Source organism: Copadichromis virginalis, linkage group LG5, assembly GCF_057382275.1.
Source record: "Copadichromis virginalis isolate Kocher_CV1m ecotype Utaka linkage group LG5, C_Virginalis_male_GT1.1, whole genome shotgun sequence".
Taxonomy (NCBI): Eukaryota; Metazoa; Chordata; class Actinopteri; order Cichliformes; family Cichlidae; genus Copadichromis; species Copadichromis virginalis.
In genome coordinates, this window is record NC_140622.1 from 20,743,376 (window position 1) to 20,768,029 (window position 24,654).

The 24,654-nt window shown below is 40.0% G+C and overlaps 2 protein-coding genes across 3 annotated transcripts; one reads left to right on the plus strand and one right to left on the minus strand.

Moving 5' to 3' along the window:
- Positions 1–5,902: 5,902 nt before the first annotated feature.
- LOC146709578 (fibroleukin) lies at positions 5,903–12,522 on the minus strand. 2 transcript variants are annotated; one of them, XM_085456616.1, is made up of 6 exons: positions 11,920–12,522; positions 11,147–11,342; positions 10,715–10,792; positions 10,530–10,642; positions 10,112–10,374; positions 5,903–7,768 (listed from the first exon to the last, which is right to left on the minus strand). In XM_085456616.1, the coding sequence occupies exons 1-6, from the start codon at positions 12,193–12,195 to the stop codon at positions 7,426–7,428; spliced, it is 1,269 nt and encodes a 422-aa protein (XP_085312742.1). In that variant the 5' UTR covers positions 12,196–12,522; the 3' UTR covers positions 5,903–7,425. The 2 variants fall into 2 exon arrangements, with proteins under 2 accessions (XP_085312742.1, XP_085312741.1); XM_085456615.1 differs by having other exon boundaries at positions 11,147–11,345.
- A 2,970-nt stretch (positions 12,523–15,492) lies between these two features.
- On the plus strand, positions 15,493–24,003 carry LOC146709579 (ras-related protein rab7-like). Its single transcript, XM_085456617.1, has 6 exons — positions 15,493–15,735; positions 19,452–19,514; positions 21,017–21,143; positions 21,298–21,516; positions 22,326–22,454; positions 22,592–24,003. Exons 2-6 carry the CDS (start codon positions 19,462–19,464, stop codon positions 22,685–22,687), a joined length of 624 nt encoding a protein of 207 aa, XP_085312743.1. The 5' UTR covers positions 15,493–15,735; positions 19,452–19,461; the 3' UTR covers positions 22,688–24,003.
- Positions 24,004–24,654: the final 651 nt, after the last annotated feature.

Genomic DNA, 24,654 nt, shown 5'->3' on the forward strand with positions numbered 1-24,654 from the left:
ATGTATGTAATTATATGTATTTTCCGATTTTATTGGATTGAGCATACAGTGACAGCCAGTGTTCAAGAATCCTTTTAAATAAAGTGAATACATAAAAAATTACAAATATGACGTCCATTTAAAAAAAGTTAATCTCTCGGCAGCTTTTTGAATAACTTGTTAGAGCTAGACTAACTCTTGGCCTGCAAATTAGGAGGACTCCTAATGGTAAGACGAAACTGTGCTGCTGGTTGAAATAATCAGGCAGACAGTGACACCTAGGGGAGAGTAGTAGTTCTGTTCACCCTGATTGGGAAGATTTAGATTCTGCTTCATTGTATATTTTGCAGCAAAAAAAAAAGGGGGTGGGGGTGGGGTTTAAAAAGGCCAATGACTAAACCTTTGTATTTTTCACCACCATCATCCAGAAAACAAATGTGCCACAATGCTTTTGAGAGAAAGTTGTTCATCCCTTAAAGTGTCTGAGATTTACAGGATCTATGCCGAGGAGCAGCGATGCTGTAATCTTTCCTTTTCCTTATGCACAGTTTACACTTTATAAAAATAACCATAGTTAGGCCGCTGTCCTTCATGCTAGCAAGCTGCTGAGCAATGAGGTTAACAAAACGGGCCCAGCAGCCTCAGCACCTTAATAGTGTCATTAACAGATTCTTATTTACACTGTAATCCAGTGATGTGTTCTAACATATGCCCACTGTGGTGACCCCTTGTGACAACAGAGCAGTTGTAGCTTTTTATTCTGTAATTACTGATTCTTCCCTATTTTCTAAACTCCTGTTGTCCACACATCTCAGTGAAAAACTATTTCAGCATCTTGAATATCTTTAAATATTCTCATTTGATCTTGCATTTCTCTCTGTGTAGCTTTTCTTAGTCATTACAGGTCATAGGTTCACTTCCTGCCCAGAGAGCAGCAGGATATGAGAGTTTACAACACCTTGTCACTAACCACTTGTCAATCAATCTCTGTTTCACTGCAGCTGTCCGGGGAGTTGTAGAATTCAAAACAACCTTTTCTCCCCCCTCAACCTTCACGTGTTCATCAATTTCACTTCATCATTCTTTTGTTTTGTCTTTGTGCTAATCCAGTTCCTGTGGGTAGAGTGAGTGTACGTCCGAGTGTGCAGTGTATATGTTAAGGTGTGCGCTCAGTAAGGACTGTTCAGGGAAAATGGCCAGAAGTAAAACTAAAGGCTGAATTTGATAGTGACTTGTAACTTTTTCTACATTTTCTGTTATTACGACACCAAACTGAATAAGATAAATATGTACACAGTTTAAAAGGAGATTCTCTGTGCCAATTCATCAAGTTCAGCTTCAGATGCCCCTTGTTCATTTCTGTTTCTGTCAGTCAACCAGGAATCTTTAATGAGTTTTTCGCAGATTAAATCAAGTAAAGTTAACCTCCAGAAATAGCCAGAGGAAATTTATCACCATCTATATGACAGAGACTTTGATGGATTTTATGAGGGCTTCAATAAGAAATTTACAATCAAAAGAACCAGTTTTGACCAGAAGAAATCAGTCTGGAGCTGCAAAACATATTCTAGCTTTATGACGAGAGTGACACAGCTTATTTATCTAATTTAATGTTGCATTTGCATGCAGTAATATCATGTTTTGTTGCTGTTATGAACTTACAGCAGTCATCTTTATTACCAACCGATTTTAAAATGCTTTAAAAAATTTTAATTTCCATTCATCTTATTAATCAGCTAGTTTTTTGTTATGTGGCTCTGGGAGCCACAGGCTCGAGACCCTTGGACCAAACATGCATTTTTTGCATGCTCTGCATCTACATGTGCATATGTTCTGGTACACATGGTGGTGTTGTGTGTTTTTGCATCTGTCTGCTCATTCTGTGTCTGATCCTCAATGATTTCCCGTCTATAAATCCCCAGACTTTCTGCTTGGCTTAAACTGATTCTACAGAGCTAACCTATCCTACATGTCACACGCACATCAGACACAGAGGCGCTGAAAAAAAGACATCTGATCCATTCCTGTCTCTTACTTGGTCTTTGTGTAAAAAGATGCCTACAGCACACACACACACACACACACACACACACACACACACACACACACACACACACACACACACACACACACACACACACACACACACAATAACAAAGGAAAATCTCGTAGCATTTACAGAAATTCAGTGTGGCTTTTGCGGCTGCTCAGGCAGAAGACAGTGAAGTCATCAGAGTGCAGTGACAGAGTGTGTGTGTGTGTCTGTGTGTGTGTTTTCCCTCTTTGCCACAACTTTCTGCAGGTGCAAGAGAGAAAGCTACAGAGAGAAGAGAAACACAGCTGACCATTGGGCTGCTTTACCACATCCTTCATACTGAACTTTACACACACACACATATGCTCATGCACACATGTACGCACATTCATTCTTTCTCTCTCAGTATTCATATTTCATAATTTGACAAGCACAGTGTGCATATTTAAAGGATTTATTGGATTATTAATTGTGAAAGGTCTTCCTGGTATATTATGATGAGCTGCTTCTGACCCCCTGGAGGTCGCCCGCATGAATTTTGTTGTCAGCAGGTATTATCAGATTAGATAATCCTTTGATTTGGAGTCTGCCTGATCAGCACTCTCAATCGTTTCACCCCCTCTCCTGTTATTTTCTCCGTCTTTCCCTCACATCAGAGGTGGATTATTATGGAATTGCATGAGACGTAAATGCTGATGGAAGTAAAGCGCTTTGGAGCAATAATTCACGACACTGAGAGCACGCCATGTTCCTCTCCTGTACTCGCTAAAAGAGACTGAGGCTATACAGGGCAGCAGGCAAAGGCCTGGCCACTCAGCAGATGTGAAACCAGTAAAGATGCCTTTGGGAGATCTTAGAATGAGGAGATTTGTATCACAGCTGTGCAGCAGACACATTTGCAGGATGGCAGCTAAAGATGAGCAAATGAAGCACCTACACAGCATCAATGATAGCATTAATGTGGTGTTTCTAATAAAGTGCTTGTGAGCATGTATATTCATACACATGTGAGTGAATCAGTGAACCAGCTTCCTTCTGTGTTAAAAACACTGAAGATTCATTTCTATGAGCAGCACATTTAATACGCAAGTGGTCAACTTTAATCTAATGTTGAAGTTGCTGCTTTAAAGTATCAAGTGAAGCTTTCTTATTATACCAGAAGTTCATCAAACACTGTTTTATCAAAACTATTATAACTGATTACATAAAATTTAAATGTCATGAATGACTAATTTTGATGTAAAGCTTATTGACTTTATTCACAAGTATTCAACTTTTTGATTTAAAAAAAGTGCTGTACCAGCAAGCACTGCAATAATTTTAGTCTCCAAAAGATTTTAAACATGCTGAATGTTAATCACATAAATATTTAGTTAATTAAAAGTTGTTGTTTTTTGTGTTAGAAAAAACCCTGCAGTGCCTCCGCTCCCTGCCTGCAAACCCTCTCCACCTCCACTTTCATGCGCACATTCATGCATAAAGATGGAGCGAGGCCTGCCACTTGGCGCCCTCTGAGCCCTCCCTCCCTCCTCTCCCCTCCTCACCTCAGCTCCTCACCACATCAGGATACACTTGTTCTGGTGAATTCCGGTTTCAAACGGAACGCTGCCTTTCTCTGGTTTTTTGTAGGACCAGTATTAAAAGCAGGCACATGCTGTCTCTCAGTGGTCCTGTGGTCAGGGAAACAAGCCTCTAACGGCCTGTTATACTCACACACCTTTCAAACCTCACCCGCTCCTGCTTCCTCCCCACCCTCAAGCCTTCCTCCTACTTTCCTTGCACTTGACAGCCGCCATGCATGCCCTTATCGCAATGAGAGCAGGTTAAAGTATGAAAAGTTCCTTCCACTGCAGGCCACTAAGTTCATCCTCCCGCCTCCTCCATGCTGTCACCTCACCAGATTCTTTTCTACTATGCAGTGCTGCTGAGCCCGAGGCTCATTTACACCACAGTCCGCATTAACACACCTGTTTTGTAATTTTGTAAAGTCTTAATTTCAAAAACTTACATCACTATGAGCAGATTTTGTCCTTTGACCTCCAGTACCAATTATGGCGCCCCCAGTGTTGAAAAGAGGCACGGCAACCTGAAGCTTACAGTCAAGTCAGGGCTGTTGTGCTTTCAGCGGTTCTCTGAAACCTTATGAGTTGAACAAAACTTATCAAAACCCCTGAAATAATTCGGAATAACATATATGGCTTCAAAAAATAAGACCTCAGTTATTGTTTTTACTCATCGCACTTCACATAAACAGGCTGTAGGTTAAGCACAGTTATTGTCTCCGGCTGTTTATTTTCTGACAGAGCACAGTGTTGCTATTGTTCTCTCATTTCTATAGACACTTTGTTTGCCTTGTTTGCTATAGACTACTGTGCAGTTTCTCATGTGAAAGTTGTTTTCCAGATTTGCTCTAAGCAACATTGCCACCTGCTGTTAAACACATGGATGGGAATATCACATTCCTACAACTTCAGTCATTTTCAGCAGTCAAAAAAGGGGCAGCCCACATTTAAAACTCTCTCTGCCTTCATCCATGTTCTTAAAAAATCCTTTGAGTGTGAAGAGAGATTATATTCATTTTGGAGCCAAATCTGAGGAAAAACACAAAATGTTTCCAGGGTGAAATATTGAAGTGTTTTGTGAAGTCTTACTCTGCATTTCAATATGATATAAAGAGAAACTGAGATTATTATTAATGTTTGGTGGACTGATGGACATTACCTGGATAAACAGATTATTTGATTGGGAAACTTTTTTTCCCCCATTTGCAGTGATTATTGGCCACCTATCCATATTATAAGAGCTCATCCATTTCAGGGTCACAATGGGGCTTGAGCAGGTTCCAGCTTTCATAAGGTGAGATGCAGGACTTACCCAAGATAGGTTAAGAGTCTATCATAGGGCATTTGAGATCATATTATATTTTTAAGTTTTTGTAACCAGATGGGCTGTTCTAAATTTTCTACATCATGTGAAAGATTATAAAAACATATTTTATAAGCACCACAAAAATAAATAAAAATAAAAATAGAGCCTCCTGCAGAAAGATGAACACACTACTACTAACATGAGTTCTGTTTTAAATCTGATATTTTCTTGTGTCACTTAGAAATAAATGACACATATCTGAACTTCCCTCAGAGGAGCACAGTGTTTCTCAAAGGGATGTGCTGGCTAACCGCTGCCCAGTCTGGGCTTCCGGCCCTGGGGCAGCAGAGCCTGCTGATACCCCTCCGCACCCCTCCGCACCACCACTATCACCCCACTCCAGACACTGTGCCAGGATACTGTGGTGACACAACCCTGGGCGTCTGTTCCTCCCTTGTCAACAAGACTGATGGATACAGAAAGGAGGAGAGAAGAAGAGATCAGGAGGAGTGATTGAATTTATTGAAAGCAGTTGCAGCTCGGAGCATGAAGAGTCAAAAAGGAGGAAATTTGAGAAGGTCTGAACAACATCAGTCAAACTCTTATTAAGTGATAGAAAGCAAAAATAGAGAGTGATGATGAACAGAAAGTGGTAGGAAAAGGTTTTTGCTCCATTTATTGATGACATAGAGTGAAAATTGATTTAGATACTGAGCTTGATTTTTAGACGTTCATCTCTATACAGGCAGAATCTCTTAAAGATTAAAAAAAATGAATTTAGATTGACAGAATTTTATCCTGGTTTTAATTTCTTTTGTGTTGACTTCACATTTCATCTTCAGCTGAGACAAAGCTTTTCTCAGTCTCTACAATACAACCAGGAGCCACCAGGGGGCAGAACACAGAGCCATCCAGCTTTGTTTCCAGCACACACGAAGACACACAGAGAAAATTAAACTAGAAAGCTGATATGTATAATAGGTTTTATGGGTGATTGATCATAATTGCTTATTGTTAGCCTGTGTGTGTGTGTGTGTGTGTGTGTGTGTGTGTGTGTGTGTGCGTGTGTGTGTGTGCAATATTATGTGTGAAACAGGTGAAAAGGTGAAAAGGAGCTTGTGGTTGTGTAACAGTGATTACCTTCCCATGATGTGTACAATGGGATCCATTTGTTTTTAAGAAGCCAAGCACATCATGCACCTCCTTATCTGCTGAGAGAACCACTGACTCCTGTGTGTGTGTGCATGTGTGTGTGTGTGTGTGTGTTTGTGTGTGTGCATAAAACAGACATCTCCTTGTGTGTAGATAAGTAGTGTATGTGAAATACTTCGACAGGTAGGAGGTCTGACAGCAGTGTGTCTGTGTGTTTAGATGAGAGCGCTGTCACACGATCACATTAGACAGCCTGCTTGTTGCAGAGACTGACAGCTCACTGCAAACAATGCTAAAAGTAAAAAGTCTTTTACAAAGACTGTGAGACACACACCCACTGACTCACATACCTACTCCCAAAACGTCTTCGTGAAACACATCTGTGGATGAATCACCCCCGCTGACACCAACTCTAGAGACCAGGGGAGGGTGACTGTTTCTGTATGTTTGTGTTTGATTTAATAGAGGTGGGTGGAGGACGGTTTGCCAACAGAAAAGGAAAAAAAGAAGGTCCTGAGAGTTAGCGTCAGTGTGTTAGACCTCTACCTGGGAAAGTATTAGTCAGGTGAGATGGCCTGTCTAAAACTGGGCTACTCTTGGTTTAGTATCAGACTGTGAGCTTTGGCTCTTTGGCTTTCTATTAAAGCAGCTGTAGGCAGAACATACAGTAGGGGACTGTGGTTAGACACCCTGTCACATGAATCACAGTGTGATGAAGTTTTAGTTTTAGTTGTGTATATAACAGCTGAGCTCTCTGCAGGGACACGATGACCTCTTGCCTTTTAGTAAACGGTCTCCCATGACTTCATCTGACCTACAATGTCTGTGAGCTGCTGCAGGCAGCTTGTATTTCTGTAGGTCACAGAGCATAGACAGGTAGGAACACAAGCAAATTACCAGTATTAACTCATGCATGTGAAGGATGACTTTCATGTGTGGTTTGGGTTGTTTGTCTTGTCCTTAAACTGTTAACACGGAGAAAACATGCCTCCCCTGGCATCCTGTGATACATTAAGGTAGCCTTTTGCAGGTTGTTGATGTGCAATAAAGATTCTGGAAATTTATTACAGCAACCTCTGCAATATTTTCAATATGTATTTAACTGTTTCACAGTTATGAAGTAACATGTATTTTTTACCAGAGTGAGCCCATCATAAAGAAAGTAGAGCTTCACAGTCTGCTAATCAGCATTTAAACATTATTTCTTTTACACTTTTTTTTTAATCTTTTAGCTGCCATCTGCATATAACTGATAAGTGACATGAAAGCAATGCTAAATATAGTGACCAAAGCATCTATCGATTATAAAACAAGAAAGAAAGTGTCTGGTGTGATTATTACTGTAGTCTACTGCACAGCAAATTTTCCCCATTATGTTGACATCATTATCTTTAGTCTGTTCCCATAAAGTTTTTGGGTCTTGTCTTCATCTCCACCCTCTTGAAGGAGTAGCGCTCTCCAGTTCGTCCATCTGTCAGGATGTACCACGTTCCCCAGTAGATGCCGTTGGTTACCCCGCTGTAGCGCCCACGGTAGTACCGTCCATTCAGATTAGCTGCCAGACAAGCATCAAACCACCAGCCTGCACCATAGTACTGACCACAACTTCCCGACACGTAACGGTCATAGTCTCTGTCAGCAGTGCTGAAGGACCTGCCGTCGTGGTTGTAGCGCTTACTGTAGCTCAGTGCATTACCTGCATCACCAGAATACTCCCGTGCTGTCAGGCGATACCTGGAAGATAGACAAACAACATTTGAGGGTTTTTTTTGTTTTGTTTTTATGTGTGTGTTGTTTGTTAAAAGCCGAGTAAAATTATGTTTTATATTAATTTCACACTCCCGGCAAGGTGGCAAATGGATTGATTCTTATACAGTACTTTTCTACTTTACTTGAGCAATCAAAGCATTTTATATAACACGTCTCATTCACCCATTGATACAAGCACTTTTGGCTGTGTTGAAGTGCCTTCTAGCAAACATTCACACTTCTAGCAACCATCACAAACTAGAGATGGCACGATACCACTTTTTTATGTCCGATACCGATACCGATATTATAAATTTGGATATCTGCCGATACCGATATGAATCCGATATAGTGTTTTTTAATCAACAAAACTGTTTTTTTTTAAATATCTTGCTGCATTTTGTATAAGTTCATACTCAAGTTTAAAACAACAACTACACTAAAGCTATTCTGTTATACCTGTATGCAAAAAAAAAAAAATTTCATAGTTCAGCAATACTGATCAATCTAATAAACTTAAACCTACACCATCCTCCCTATTCTGGTATTTTAAAGAGTACTTAGCGTAAATATTAAGCAACCTAACTAATAGGGTTCCAACTCCCAGCAACAACAAAAATAAATAAATAAAAAATAGGGAACCACCCCTCACGCTCCACCTCATGATGCTTAATCGACGTAATCAACCTTAATTTGATGCAGTGTGAAAAAAAATGCACAGAAATCAATTATTTTTCAAGAAATATTAAATAGATTCAACATCTTTCTTCAACAAAATTGCAGACTGCACAGATGGTACCTTCCCAAAGGAAAAAGTACTATAGCTTACTAGGGTATATATATTAGACTTAATAGTCACTATATACAGTAATTGACTTCTATTCATTTTACATCAAATTAAAACTTTGGGTGTCAGATAATTATTTATTAAAAGCTCGACATTTTAAATGAGAATAAGAAAGAAAAGTATGTCTTTGTGCCCCCTTTTCCCAGTTAATGCCCTATCGGCCCCCCTGGCTAAACTTTGCTAGATCCGCCCCTGCACAGTTACCAGCGTCAGCTACGTAGAAAAAGATCCTGGAGTAGAAAGTAATAATAAATAAATTCTAACAACAGCTGATCAAGCTTAAACGTGCTGCTGTTGTTCAGCCACTGGTTTCCTCTTTCTGGTGCAAAGTGGGCCAAAAGCAAACAAGAGAGACGGACTCGCGACAGAAAAGCCGATCAGCTGATCATTAAGCAGTTTCATGATTGAAGTAGCAGCAGGAGAGGCAGTCGCTCCATATATCGTTTGGTAAGCTTAACGCAGGAATGCTTTACAAACATTCAGAGATGGACTTACACACTTGCTTTACTTCTCTCGGGATAACTTTGTCGGAGATGAAATGCCGGGTTGCTAGCGAAGCTCCAAATGCTATCCAGACCACCGACAGGTCCCGCATGCCACAGCCGCTCTATCACGTGATGCATACTGCTCCGACTGCTAACGTTCTGAGGTGAGTTACGGCGTGTTGCAAGTTTTGTGAGGTGCTTTCGTGATATTTAATGGATCGGATTACATTTTTTATTTTTCTCCGATATCCGATCCAGTAATTTAGGTCAGTATCGGACCGATACCGATACGTAATATCGGATCGGTCCATCTCTATCACAAACCACCAACCTTCCAATTAGTAAATGACCTGCTCTACATCCTGAGTCACAGCCACACCAAGACAGTGAATGGGTGATAATGGAAAGAGTCCTGGATATACAAGTCTCCTAGCTTGTATAGTGTTATGTAGACTATCGTATATGTGGAAAACTAGAATGCAAATAACTGATTATAGGTAAAAGTGAAAACTTCAAAAACTACAGTTTAAAGTAAGTTAAAGATGGCCATTTGAATTACATAAAGACATTAGGCGAAGACATTAATTGCCTTTGCTAAAGTTTGAAAGGTAATGTTAAAAACTTTATTAACTTTTAATTTATTAACTCTGCTGATCTGCTTCAGGATGTAGTTTGATCAAAACTGATTGGCAGCCATACAAAAACAACACACATCTCTCAGGACATTAATCACATTTTGACTGAAATATTCAGAACCTTGTCTGTTCGTGTAAACGTGCAGTTCATACTTAAGAAAAAAGTGATTGGGAAAACAAGTTTTCATGGCTGTTGTTAATACATGAAAGCAAATAAGATTGTGACTGAAGATAAAATAAATACATTTTTGTTGTAGCTGACTTCCAGACTCAAGTCTCTCTTTTTCTGACCTTTGGTCTAATCCCCAGGTAACTTTAATCCCTTAGCGCAGAAAATATATCTGTGTGCAGAGTGCTTCACCTCTGTGCCTCCGAGGCCACTTTGAAGTTGCTGTAGGTGGCTTGGCGCCTCTGCTGGTGCCAGTCCTCCAGCTCAATGCGGAGTTGGTGTTGGCCACTGGAGGTAAGGGCATGCAACGCTGCGTTACCCAGCCAGTGTTCTCCTTGCAGATTTCCAAAGCCCTCCCGGTATTCCTGCCATGTTCTGTTGAAGTCCACTGAGCCATCTTGCCGATTCTGGATTACTGTCCACCCGCCACCCGCAGTCTCCATGTCACATTTAGCCTAAACCAATACAGAGATTCTAATATTATAAGGCCCAGATTTTACTGATCCACAGATAGCATGCACATCTCCAAAAGAAGCTGACCAGGGTGGTGTGGGCTTGGGGTGCGGGTGATATGTCTGTCTCATTTATGAGTGCGGTGAATCTGAAATACCTCTAGTGCCGGCCCATTCAGGTCAGGCTGGATGGTGTAGATTCCATTCTCTTTGATCCCCAGCGTGTAAATCTCTGCACAGTCCCGAGGATGTAGCCTCTCCAAGGGGGCAACTAGGGCACACACAGTGCATTTTCTGCTTAGAAATGAACAACAATTCACGTAGCTACCTGTAATGCCCTCACCTGTGGGTGGATGTTGAGTGATGCTCTTGAGGAAAAGCAGCAAGTCTTTCTCCCCCTCTCTCCCCACCGCTGCGCTCTCTGCCAACCAAGAGATAGATTAGGTTATCAGTGAGGCCAGTCACGCTGTCGTCAGGGGCTGAAAATAGATGCTCCCCTGTATACCTCACAGAGAGGATGCATGATAGTGCTCTCAAGGCTTTTTCGCTTTGTGAGCTGTACCGTATGTGTCTGTGCATCTGTGTGTGCATGTATACAGAGTTTTTGCCATGCTTCTTAGTGCAGTTAAATTCCTATGAACTCACCTATGACTGATGCCTAGCAGGTCTCATTGAGGTTCTGTTTACTATGTGTGGGGGAGCGACTGCACTGGCATTTATGTGTGTGCATGTTTGTGTGTTGCAGAGATTGGGGATATAAAGGTGTACTACTTACCCAGTCGTTTAGCCATTGCCCCAAGCGCCTGGCTGTGACAGTGGAGGTCACACTCTGTCAGCACAGCTGCCATTAAAGCCAGGATGGCCCCAAGAGAATTGCTCTCCTGGCCCTCGTGACTCCAAGGTCCCCCAGTATCCTGGACAGAGCGCATGCAGCGCTGCAGCTGAACCAGGCGCTCTCTGACAACCCCAGTCTGCTAGACAGTGACACAGATATATCTAAATCATTTTGTGAAAGTCAGAAATGATTCAGCACTCCTTAGTGTTATTCAGTCATGCATAAAAAGTCTAAAAATAAAGCTGTGCATGTGCATAAATATCATCCACACATCCTCACACATAACCGACAGCTCAGTTTTGTGTCACAGTGTGTCTCTTACACTTACATCACCCATGTTAATCATGTCCCTAACACACCTGTTCCTGCATGAGCTCAGCACAGCCATATGATGAGGATATTTTTAAAGCAAACCTAATTTTGTCCCTTCTTTGATTGCTGACGGTTATTGTTCCCTGGCTGGAAGGTGGTGCCAAGTCTAGCGTTCCATGAGAAAGAACCTGCTGGCATGAGTTTGGTAGTATGCCGCTCACTCTCACTACAACACGATGAGTAAAAAGGTAAACTTTAAGGTCTCCCAGGCTGCTGGAGTTAATTGACTGTTTAAGAGTTGTTTCTGGCACCTCTGAGATTTTAGGATTTTTAAGCTGGGAACTGTGAAAAAACACAAACACACACACACAATGAAAAGTACTGTATAAAATGTCAGTTACCTTGTACTGAAACTGGGGTATTTCATGTTTGTGCTCCACTTTCCGAGGGATGTCCGAGATTGCTGCAAGTGAAACCCCTGTCCCGCAGGCAGTTGTCCCAGTTTGACCCTCACAAGCCCCGGTACCTGCAGCTCCAGTCCCAGGCTGGATGGGTGAGGCCACTAGATTATCTTTGCAGGGAGGATTTATACAGGCTGGAGAGGCAACTAAGGATAGCAGCACTCCCACATAGAGGAGAGGAAGCATGCTAAACTTAAAGGAACTGAAAGGAAACATGGAAAAATGTTTTAAACCGTGGTCCAACGTTGTTCCTCCAAGTAGTTGCTTTGTGTTGACGATTCCCTGCAAACTTTCTCTTCACTTTCCTTCAGCTCATCAAGCAGTGCCTCTTCAGGCAAATAGACTTTGCTGACTTTGTCCTTTTTTTAAGAGGGAAAATTAGATCTTCATAGTCATGTCCTTGTCCATTTTGTGTTTTCTTCTCTGGGTTTCTTTCATGTTCTTTCTTTCTTCTCAGATCATCTCACTTGTTGTCCCCTTTCTCGTGCTCCTGCTAGTGAGGTTGCTTTGGCTCAGATTCCTAGATAAATGCGGCACTCTTTGCTGTCTGACACGGACTAATGCACCCACCCCCTAATACACACACACACACACACACACACACACACACACACACACACACGCACAATCTGTTCATCTCCTTAACTCATCTCATTGCCTCTCCTCCCCTCCCACACAGCCACACACAGAGATGCATGTTTACACATACACGCACTAAGAATGTGAATGAAAGTGCCGCTATATCTCAAACACACAAGCACTTTGATGGCTGTCTCTCATGATTTAATAGACTCTACACCTTGCTGATATGTCTGTCCTAATGATATAAACGATGTGTCCCACCTTGAGCAGCTCTTACGTTTTGCCATCATCAAGGTGCAAATGCGACAGTGTTTGCAAGGATGAAAATCCAGCAGATGCTCCAAGTATGTGGCGCCTTCCCACCCATGAACCGTTTTCTAGCTCACACGCTTTTGTGTTGCAGTGTTTGTATTTACAAAGAGGCCATAAAGACTCCAGATTCAATAGGTGTAAGAAGGGAGGAATTTCTCTATAAACACCAGAGTCATCCCAGTCATCAAGATTCTACAGAGGCACGCTTCCAGTAATGAGGAGAACAAATGCACATACGACATTTAGTATGGAGAGATGATATATTAATGTGAAACCATTTTTAAAGACATTTTCTGTATGACTTTACTAGTATCTCATATCAATCTGGAGGAATTTAGGCCCACCTTTTTTTTACTGTGTTGCTCCATGAACTTTAGCATTTGACATGCCATTCGAGGCCTGTAGAGCCTGAGGTGTGCTTCATGTTTTGTTTTGTTGTTTTTTTCATTAGCTTTTCTTTAATTTTTTAAATATGTGTCAACATTAGTGTGAATTTTCTGGGATGTCCACTTTTGGGAAGATAGTGGTATTTTGTTAAGACTCACCTGAATACTCCAAACAAGGCAAACTACAAACACCTCTGCTTTCATAAAGGGGATAATAATCAATTAACCAAGTGTACGTGATTAGCAGATCCTGCTGCTACTTAATTCCTGTGGAAGTAGTAAGGGTGTACTTTGTTTTTCAAAAAACTTAATAGAGTCCTGTGAAGACTTTCGTTTTCATGACTGCACTTCTGTAAGAGATAATTCATGTGAGTAAAACTGACAATATAGTAAATAACACTAACAGCCAATGAGAAGTAATAGGAAAAATATTAATGTTAAATTTACTGTTTTACAGAGTGACAGCATGCATTTGAAAAAGGTCTGAGTTCATTAGTTCGCTTGGTTCTTCTGTTCAAAATGAATTTCCACTGCCCTCTAGTGGTGGACTACTCACTCCATCCATCCAACCATTATCTTAGATGACTCACTGGTGGAGTGTAATAATGCACTATAATTAAAATGACAACTCTAACATATCCTCCTGAGAACCAAGGATAAGAATCTTCCTATTGAACTTATTTTGTGATTTCCTTCCTCTTTGGAGCTAAAAGAGGCCACCCAAATACATGAGATATCAATGGAAAGACCAGGATGTCCTCTGTTTAGTACACCAGGACTTAGTAGGGTTGCTCAAATAAGTCAAAAGATATAACCCAAAAACAAATGTCCATCACATAAATGAATAGGCTGGTTCTTAGGAGAATATCATCTTAATCATACAATGAAAAAAAATGGTAGTTGGAGGTTTTGAGAGTTAGATTAGTTAAGATCAGTTCAAGGTGCCTCCCCAGAATGTTGTTTCCCACTGAAAAAAAATGCTCATGTTCACTGGATGTTTTGTAAAAGTTATGTAGAATTACTTGGAATATGCAGCTCATCATCTCACTCATTATGTTAGAAGATTTAAAATATTGTTTGTGTTTTTGAATAAAGTGGAACAGCAGCTCTGAAGCCGATTTATTATCAATTTAGGGAACTGTAATTACTTGAGTCTGCATTAAGGGGCATCAGAATGACTACAAAGCTCCAACATGGCTTTCTATTATATATCCAGGCTACAGACTTGTCAGGTTTAGCCCAGTTATCTGTTATGTCATCCAGTGGGACCTATCTAGTGCAAAGTCAGGTCTTGTGAAAAAAACGCAACCAGGACAATAAGCACACACCTGATAAAAATCATGCGAGTCAGGGTGATGATGTGGTCAGATCTGACTCAGTGTGGGAGTTAATTTTTAACTGAAAGCTTGGCAACTTGCCTGTTTAATGTTTACTGTAATCTATCAATACATAACATCAGCAGGTTAGCATTTGTGCTCAAAGCCTGGGTAATTTTGCAATTCGAAAACAATCTACGCTTAAAGAATTTTAAATGTTTTACAGTATTTTATAATATGTTAGTTGTTGTGTATTATGTTTGGTGCAACCCTAATACCAATACTCTGAAACTTGAAAACTTTATTGAACAAAATATTAATTTCTTGACCACTAAGTTAAAGCTAGTCACACTCATACTGAATACTAATTCAGTTTCAGCTTACACTTAGTAGGAGTTTAGGCAAGTTTCTAAATCAACCTTGCCCAAATTTTCACTTTTCATAGTCACATACTTTTTTGTTTCACTGATTTCAGTTTTTTGTTTTCAAACATTTGCCCGAATACACCATAGACACAGCCACAAATAATAATTCAAACTGTTAAAAGGCAGTAGTCTAAAACTTTGTGAGCTAAGAAATCCATAAAATAAAATGGGTAAAATTAGGACAATTGAGTTTAATATTATTTTAATGTTTTTAATACGTATCTGTCATGTTTGTTTTATATGAATGGCAACAGGGTTGAGAATCAGTACTAATATTAATGTTTTCTCTGAAAAGACCCGAGCTGTGGCATTTAATGGGCTGTGAAAGTCGAGGATAGAGAAGTTATACGGGCCTTAATTAATATTTCAGAAGGGGTTGTTATTGGCTGTTTACGTCTGACGTAGGGCACAAGCGTTGTTTGGGAGGCGGAAGTGAAAGAAGACAAGGGAGAACTAAGTAGTTAGCTGGTTGGGTGGCTTGTAGGCAGGCAAGCGCCAAATTTAAACACTATTTGTAGATAAATTACCTCGTGAATTTACGACACGGTTTTTGTTGGTGTCGACGTCAGAAACTTTTCTGAGAATCTCAAACGGGACATTGCCAAATCAACGCTAGCTAACGTAACGCCTAGTTAGCAACTGACGCTAGCTGCGCTGCACAACAACGGCTAGTTTTCTCGCAGCCGGCTTCGATACGGTCAGCAAGTCTCCTCTACCGTGTGTTACGAGCTGAAAGTAAGTTTTTGAGACGACAAGAAACTCTTTATATGTATAATGTCTGCCCACTTGTCAGTGTTTAGGATGTCCTGACGCTGTAGCTGCTAATGGTGGTGAGGTGTTTTTCGGCAAAAACAAGGCCGGCCTGTGGCTCCTCTGGGTCGAATCCAACAAGGAAGGAGACCGGCTAGTCGGGGTTGGTCTGTCGGCCAAAGCATCGTAAAAGAAGAACAACAAAAAAAAAAAAACCTAAACAAAAACAAAAAAACTCATCATTGTCAAATGTTGTGAAGGGGTGTCTTTAAACGGTGTTAATGCTCATGCACACAGAGAAGGATTTTTACCTCAGAACTACACATCACCGAGTGGCTGAATAGCTACTCGTCACTGTGTTCTTTGGCTACATCTTGATCCTGGTCAGTGTGACCTTTAAGCGATCTCCTCACCCTTATTGTCTACAGGCTGTGTTAAACAGATGTTATATGTGTCTGAGTGTTGCTAGGGAATCTTGACCTGTCATGTCTGTATTATGCGTTAAGTGGGTTTCGTTTCGCTTGTGGCTCACAGGTCACGCGGTTACACGTCGTTCAAGTTGTCTTAATTATACAACGCCCATTGCTTGTACCAACAGGCTCGAGACAGAAAAGAAACATCTTGCTATACATTTATCCAGGTTTTGAGTATTTTACTTTTCAATGACAGATGCTGTCTGACATTTACGTCTACCATTTTCTTATTGTTTCATTAAAAAAATACTGTGCACAGTATGATGACACATATGGTCTTGCACAGTTTTTTAATTAAGTGGTTGGAGTTGAAAAACTGCTCCTCCGCTGCAAACAGCCCTCTGAGTTTGGATTAGTCCTAATTTGTGTGTCTTTTGAAGTTGTTCAGCATATCTATCTCTTCACTCGTACTTGTTATAGCTAAAATACACACGTTTAAAAAGATGATCCTTCATTACTGAAGCATCTGTTTCCCATGTAGAAGCTGGTTAACAAGGACAAATGATGATGGCTTCCCTCTGTGACCTGGAGTAATTGACTGAACATTGTCTGAACTCTGCTTTCCAAAACTATTTTTAGTTTGGGGTTTGTTTTGTGTTGTTTGGTTTGCATTTATAACCCATGTCAGAGGTGAAGACTAGATGCTCTGAGCAGAAATGTATGAGCATAGAGAAACTGTGGTGGAGTCCAAAACTTCATGGTTTTTAAAATAATAAATAATAATGAGCCTAATTCATGCAGTCATTTCTTAACTGAGAAATACTGTATATTCATTCAGGCAGAAGAAATTATTTAATTTGTTTTGCTCATATTAGTGAAAGGCCACAATCTCATTTTGGACTGAACCGCCTGTCAGAAATCGTAGTTGTTAATGAGAAATCATGGACCTGCTGTTCATGAAAGTTTAAATGTCTGATCTCTGCTTCTGCTGTTATCATGTGACTAATTTAAGCACACCTCCGTGACAGTGTGTTGCTGTTGTTCATGCTACTGTCAACTATTTTGTGCTTCACAGGTATTGGATTTCCACTCAGAAAGAATGCTGGTGCTTTCCAGCTTATGGTTGTGTTTTACTTTAGTAAACTGATGCATGCAATTTGAAATGAAGTGTTCATGTTTACTGTTAAATGTTACCTAAAAGGTTATTGCTTCACCACCAAAACAAGATACAATTTGTGTATTTTTTTTTTCACCCAAAAGGAGAAACATAATTGGACTTGACAATTAGACACTGCCACAGTGTATAATATATACAGTACATATCTTTATATGGTGCTTTTCCAGCTCAGAGGAATTTCTGACTCTCAAAACAATAATCAGGCTGCGGGTTTCATTTAAATTTAAAGGGTTTTGTTTTTTAAACATGTACACAATCTAACTGGAGCAGTAAGGTATTTTAGGCACATTAGCAATCATAAAGGCTACAGGTTTTTTTTGTTTTGTTTTTTTCTTAAAGAAAATTCCCAGTGGGAGGCCATGTTTGTAATGCACTGGTGAAACCTTGCTGATGTTTGTATACTACTAATTGTATACTATGCTGCTATAATATACAATTAGGATCATCTTTAGCTTTGAGGAAATACTGCTACATGTTACTGCCAGACATCTGCTTTTTCTGCCCTCCTTATTGACAGTGCAGTACTTTTCCCAGGTTTTGTTTTATCAGTTGCATTGTGATCAGTGTTTACATAGCACCGATAGGACAAAGGTATGGGAGAAGATAAAGCAGTGTCTTAAGAAATCACATTTTATTTTGTCTTTCTAGTCTATTTGTGTATGGGAAAGGTTTATACATAGCCCTTCAAGACATTAATATACATTTTCACTGGAACCCACTGCACAATTGGACAGAACATAAAAGATTTGCTATAAGGTCAGATTTGCGTCAACACTGGAAGCGAAGCACTCATCGCCAACCCCATCAAAGCTGACGTCTTGTTGCTTGTGGACATCGTAGGCTGTGGTTATCTAAGTAATGTTCTAACGTATTTACTACCAGATTATATGTCAAGCAACAGTTTTGTGCACTCTTAATTTTCACTCACTTCAATCACTCGCCTGGTGGTGGTGGAGTTTCTTGGTTTCCACCAACTTTACCTCGTCAGTTGTTATTTCACCCTTAGTTGCTCTTAATCGCTGAATGCCATTCACTTTCTCTGCTCTCTTGTTGAAGCAAATCACTTTCTGTGTGGATGCAGCTTCAGTCTTGCATTGTATAATGATACTGGCTGACAAAATCTCTTTTTTTGTCCTAGTGAAACACCAAGGCATCTAATTTTCCTCTTTTTATTTATTTCAAACATTGCATTCTCAAATAAACAATTGATCACTTAAAGGGGGCGATACAGTATAATACAACACATATTAACTTAATCATGCACTGGGTAAGCTCTTGCTGAAATCTCTGATGAGTATTGGGGAAATTGTGCACATCCCTGAGCAGTGAAGAGTGTTTGAGTGTTCAGAAAAGGCACAGATTGCAGAACAGTTAACTACCACTCTTGCTCAAACTAAAGTGACATACATCCAGTTGTTTTGTCCAATTCTCCAGAATTTAGTCAACATTTTAGCCCCAAATTGACTAATATGTGTCTTTCACTTTTGTATAGATTCTGGGAAAAACTAGATTTAATTTTATTTATACATCTATTTGCATGTTGTCTCCCAAGTCATGTTGTATTTGTGACTGTGGTCATTTTATATAATTATATCTTGCAATGGTTGACGGTGTATTAAGCGTTACATTGTGCAGCATTGGTTTGTCAACTTAGTGACAGTGAAATCAGCAGAAAATGTCTCATATGTCACTTGGTTTGGACTTTGAGGAGGAGTCAATATTCTTAGAAGTAACCTCCGTGTGTGTGTGTGTGTGTGTGTGTGTGTGTGTGTGTGTGTGTGTGTGTGTGTGTGTGTGTGTGTGTGTGTGTGTGTGTGTGTGTGTGTGTTGAAGTGAGAGGGAGAGAGAGAGATATGTTCCTCGTGATTTGCCCAACAGCTTAGGAAGCACATGACTGAAATGAGTGGCATTCATACATGATTGGTGCAGGGCCATGAAACTCAAGACATAAAGTTGTCCAATAGGCCAGTCTGTAAAGAAACTGAATTATTTTTTTGTATTGATTATGTTGTTCCAGGTATATAGACAGCTAGTGGTTAGGTTGTGACTTGCTATGACGACGTCAGAAAAGCATTAGTAACTAAACCCTCTTGCTTTTTGTCTTACTGCAGCTGTGGAAAAATGACATCCAGGAAGAAAGTGCTCCTGAAAGTCATCATCCTGGGAGATTCAGGGTGAGTCACACAAACTATTCAATTTTTTTTCCTATTGTTGTTTTGGGGTTAATTTAATTTTACATTGCGCTACTTCCTTGTTGGCACAAGTTGTTGTGGTGGTGCAATAAGCTGTCGCCAGGCAGAATACAAACTGTGCTTCTTGTATATACAGCCCTTATCTGCTGCTAATCACTACTATTGCTATCAAGCTCAGTTTTCATGCTCATTATGCCGTCTTTCAAAAGTAGTTTTTATATTACAGTTATTCAAACATGGTTTCAAGGGAACTTTAAATTTTTCACAATAATTTATAAAAAAAAAAGCTTAGTAAACAGTTTCATAAGAAACCTTAAAGCTGGGTGAACCTGAGAACACTGAAATCTTTTGTGTATCCCTGTGATAATATGATTCACCAATAAATTACAGTATTTTATATGTAAGGAAAACATAATGGCCAAACAGGTTGAATCAACCACCATTCATTCATTTCTTATTGTTAAGCCAGGCTGAAATGTAACTCCAGGCCATTGAATATTTTAACTTGCAAAAATTAAAATAGGAATGATCCCTGTTTTGTTGAATCATATGACCACTTGGAAAGAATACCAAAGTTGACTCTGGTTCTTTGCTGATTGACCAGAAAGATGAATTTGTAGGTTATGATGTAAACAGTTCTCTAGTACGCTTCAGTAGGAAATCTACGTCTTAATTTAGAACATAGCCTAATGTGCACCTCCTGAGAAATTCTACATTTCAGGTTGACACAGCCCGCAACCATTTAATGGCGTGGCAGGCTGTAGTATAGGGTTAAGAGGGGTTTCTGGTTATTTCACGAGTTAGGATGTAGAATTCCCACAGATATCTAAATCAGATCACTGGTCTGTTTTGTATCTGAGTTTTCTAGATGCAAATTAGTTGACTCTTTTTCACTCTAGTGTGGTGGTAAAGCATCTGAAATGGTTGGTTGACTGTGTGAAAATACCTTAGTTTTGTCCTTGTATTTATTTATGTATAACAACAACATAGCAGTTTGGCAGGTAGCCACACCTGAGAGTGAGGCAAAGCCTTTACTCTTTGGACTTGCTCACCATTCTCTCTTACCTGTACCAATCGGTGCTCTGTCACCCTCACAGGTCAGTAATTGTTTGCACTGATTTAGGATCACGTTAAATTTGCTGAGTGTGTCTTCTTGTTCCACAAGAATGACACACTGATAACATCATCATAGCATGCAGCATTTCAGTTTCCTTTATCGCATGCTTTACGACCTGTAAGTGGCTATACTGCTGTACAGACCATTTGCTAATGTGGTTAGCGATATGGTTGAAGCAGTCATCATTCGTCTTATATGTAGTGGATCCTTGTATTTAAAATCAGCTTGTCTCGATTAAGATGGATACCCAATGTGCTCAAGCTGGTGGAAATTCTAAAAGCTTTAACCACATTCATATATCACCAAACACAGTAATTTAATTGCTGCATATTTCATATTTCTGTTGTGCTGCTGTTTCTCTTCTCAGTGTTGGGAAGACCTCCTTAATGAACCAGTATGTGAACAAGAAGTTTAGTAACCAGTACAAAGCCACAATAGGAGCAGACTTCCTGACGAAGGAGGTGATGGTGGACGACCGACTCGTTACAATGCAGGTGTGGTATGATAACTAGTCGGAGGACTAAATTATGTGAGGACAAATGAAGCTTTAAGTTTTCATGGATTCAAGCACAGTTTTATTGAGAGTTGTTGTTTTGTATTATCTTTAATCCTGGTGTGCCTAACTATTGTTCCTCTTTCATTGCCTAGATCTGGGACACAGCTGGCCAGGAGAGGTTCCAGTCTTTGGGTGTTGCGTTCTACCGTGGAGCAGACTGCTGTGTGCTGGTGTTTGATGTGACTGCGCCCAATACATTCAAAACACTTGACAGCTGGAGGGATGAGTTTCTGATCCAGGCCAGTCCTCGAGATCCTGAGAACTTCCCGTTTGTGGTGCTAGGCAACAAGATTGACTTGGAGAACAGACAGGTTGGTATGAGATTCCTGGTTCTAGTTTCGTTGTTTTAAGAATGACTTTAACTATGTGTGCGTGTCAGTTGTAAGTGCACACAGCACACTGTGGCTGTTACTGTTGTGCTGCTTTGTTTGGTAGATCTGTAGAAGGAGAAAAGACTAAATCATTAAAGACTTGCTGTGACCATAAAGATTAGCGCAGGTGTTGATGGGGTTGCTGTGTAAGGAATGTTAGAGGACTTGGTGAAACTACAAAAGTCACTTCACCTGAGCAGAGGAGCTTCTTGTGGCTAGTGAAGTGCATGCCTTGACAGGGCCTTTGTATAAGCTTGGAAAGCTCACCTCAAGTTTATGTGTTACATAACAATATCAGAGTGGCTTTTTTCCAACGATAGTAACTCTAAACATTGAAGTAACTCTTATCCACACTTTGAAGTGGCATAATCAGAGCATAGACTTCAACATTACAATGTGAATTGACAAATTGATACCTCAGTAAAGCTATTCACACCAGACATCCAAAAACCAAAATAAAAGCAGTTTGTGAGAACAAATGATACATGTGCCACCTGAAAGTTGTGCACTCACCTATGAGAAATGCTTGTTGAGCAGTTATTCCCCAAATATAGTTGAAAAATCAACTTTTCCTCCAGCACTGGGAATATCTTTTTTTTTTTATAAGCATAATATGAGTTTGTATGCTTGTGACCTAAATATCAATACCTATATCATAATCAAATAATGCAGAAAATTGAGTTATTGTATTGTACAACTTATTTTAGCTTGTTGTTGTCGATGGACTCAATCTCTCTTTATATCCACAGGTGACCACCAAAAGGGCTCAAGCCTGGTGTCAAAGTAAGAACAACATCCCCTACTTTGAGACCAGTGCGAAGGAAGCCATAAATGTAGAACAGGCATTTCAGACAATCGCACGTAATGCACTCAAGCAGGTGAGTTACAGGTTAATGGTGTGTGTGTGTGTGGTGTGCTGGTGGTGGGTTTGAAATGGCTTGTTGCATTGTGTGATTGTTGAATTTTAAAAAATCTTTCGGCTTTACTTAACTTCTTTTTTCTTGGTGCCTTGCAGGAGACAGAGGTGGAGTTGTATAATGACTTCCCAGGGCCCATAAAGCTGGGAGGGAATGAAGGACCTAAACCCGCAACAGAAAGCTGCAGCTGCTAAGAGAAAACTTGGACCATCTTCTCTCTTGGCTTTTTGGAAACGCCCTGTCACTGGTTACATCACCTCCACCTCGCTTCCAGGGAAGGGAATTCCCTACTGGTCTTCCTCCTCCATGCCATTGTTCATTCCACTGACACGACCCTTCGCACAATGTGCTGCACATGGATGTGTCCCCCTCACAATTAATACACAAATTAATACACTAGTGTTCTCTTGTAAAATATGTTGACGAGTCCAGCGCCCAAAGATCACACAAGAAAAAAATGACACCCCCCAGCCCCACTCTGACCTCACGGTCCCTGACTTGATCTCCTGTGAGTGATCTCCTGTCCCAGCAACCCATTTGTGCAGATGATGCCCGACATTCATGCTAAGGGGACAAGATGGAGCCATTTTCAGAGTGCAATTGGGAACTCTAGATGTCCTAGCTGATTATCTTTAATGTGAGGCGATGTTGGCTAATGTCAGCATCCCAAGTTTCGCATTCTCTGATTTCTCTTTTGCTTTCTTTTGCCTATCTGTCAATGAATAATCTTGCTGAACTATATATACAGATGCATTAATTGGCTGAAGATGTTTTTGAAGCCAATCTGAAACACTTTCTTCTTTCTTTTTGCACTTTGTATGTTTTTTTTTGCCTTTAAAAATTATACAGGGATGACTGATTTTTGGGCAACGTCTGCTGCCAGATGCCTTTCAAATTAGAATTCCTCACTCTTTCCTTTTTTGATATGTCCTGAGAATTTGTTGAACACTCTGGTAGATTATCTTTGCCTTTGCCCTTCAAGATTGTGCTTAAAGGGTTTATAACTGCCTAAACAGCACAGTAGAAATGTTGTTAAGTAGACTCAAAGTAAAAGCTGAGTCTACTTAATAAGTCAGTGTAGAACATGGATTAATTGTCCCTGATATATTAATATTTGCCTTTTGTGTAACATTACTTGTACTGCTACTATTACTGCTGTATATGTTCTGTCCTTTCATCAGACGTCTTTCATCGCTATAGAATTACAATATGCATCACCAACACAGCTTACACCTGTCTTCTGTCATGTCTTTGTTATTGCTGTTCTATCTATCTGCTTGTAGCTCAGGTTGGCTAAGTACTTAATATTTTTAACGGATTGTGTATTACAGTGTATAGATGGTGAAGGTATAATGGACTGAAATCAAATGGATATTCTATCTTTCCATTTAATGAAAATATCCAGTTATCTGTCCTGGTAGTACTCCTCCTTATAAGAACAAAATTACTGCAATGCAAACATTGTTGTCAAAGAAAATTCGGACATCAAATAATAAAACTCTTGACTATATTAACAGTCTGGCGTTCTGTGTCTCAGTGTATGTATGGTTGATGAAATTCTCAGTTTCTTTTTCCATTCAGACACCCCCTCAGGTGTGTAATTGTGTGAAGCCTTAATCACAGATGCAGAGAACTGATATACATTTGTTTTTTTACTTTTTCCATCTACTTTGGCCTTCAGTTCACAAAGTTTGAATTCACTGTAAACCAGTTAGTGTTATTGGTATGGGGGGTTTTTTTTGGTTTTTTTAAGTAAATGAGAAAAAACTACTTGTATAGGTGTTGAATGCACTGTGCTTCATGTTTTAAGTCATTAACTATTGTTATCAGTTACTTTTTTAGGTACACCTGTTCAACTACTTGTTAGCTCAAATATCTAATCAGCCAATCACATGGTAGGGCAGGGGTTACTTTGAATGGTACCAAAAGGGCTGATCTAACAAGTTTAGAAACTGAACTACTATAACAGACTAGTGTAATTTTTTTTCACCAAAAGTGAAGCACCACCATTGGTCAGATTATTCTCTTAAAAGCATCAGCTTGTCCCAAGGTCCAGTTCAGCAGATCAAATTTACAGAGGAAAATTTAGCTGAGCAATCAATTAAAACAGTGCATGACTGTCAAAGCAGCCTGGCCTCTAATTTTATCCATCTGAGTTAGA

Excerpts from the sequence above, each read along its gene's own strand:
- LOC146709578 (XM_085456615.1), bottom strand. The coding sequence starts at position 12,195 with ATGTTTCCTTTCAGTTCCTTTAAGTTTAGCATGCTTCCTCTCCTCTAT. Across the intron at positions 10,643-10,714 it reads CACTCAACATCCACCCACAG|TTGCCCCCTTGGAGAGGCTA; the intron begins GTGAGGGCATTA and ends TGTGTGCCCTAG. Across the intron at positions 10,375-10,529 it reads TGAATGGGCCGGCACTAGAG|GCTAAATGTGACATGGAGAC; the intron begins GTATTTCAGATT and ends GTATTGGTTTAG.
- LOC146709579 (XM_085456617.1), top strand. The coding sequence starts at position 19,462 with ATGACATCCAGGAAGAAAGTGCTCCTGAAAGTCATCATCCTGGGAGAT. Across the intron at positions 19,515-21,016 it reads ATCATCCTGGGAGATTCAGG|TGTTGGGAAGACCTCCTTAA; the intron begins GTGAGTCACACA and ends TTCTCTTCTCAG. Across the intron at positions 22,455-22,591 it reads CACGTAATGCACTCAAGCAG|GAGACAGAGGTGGAGTTGTA; the intron begins GTGAGTTACAGG and ends GGTGCCTTGCAG.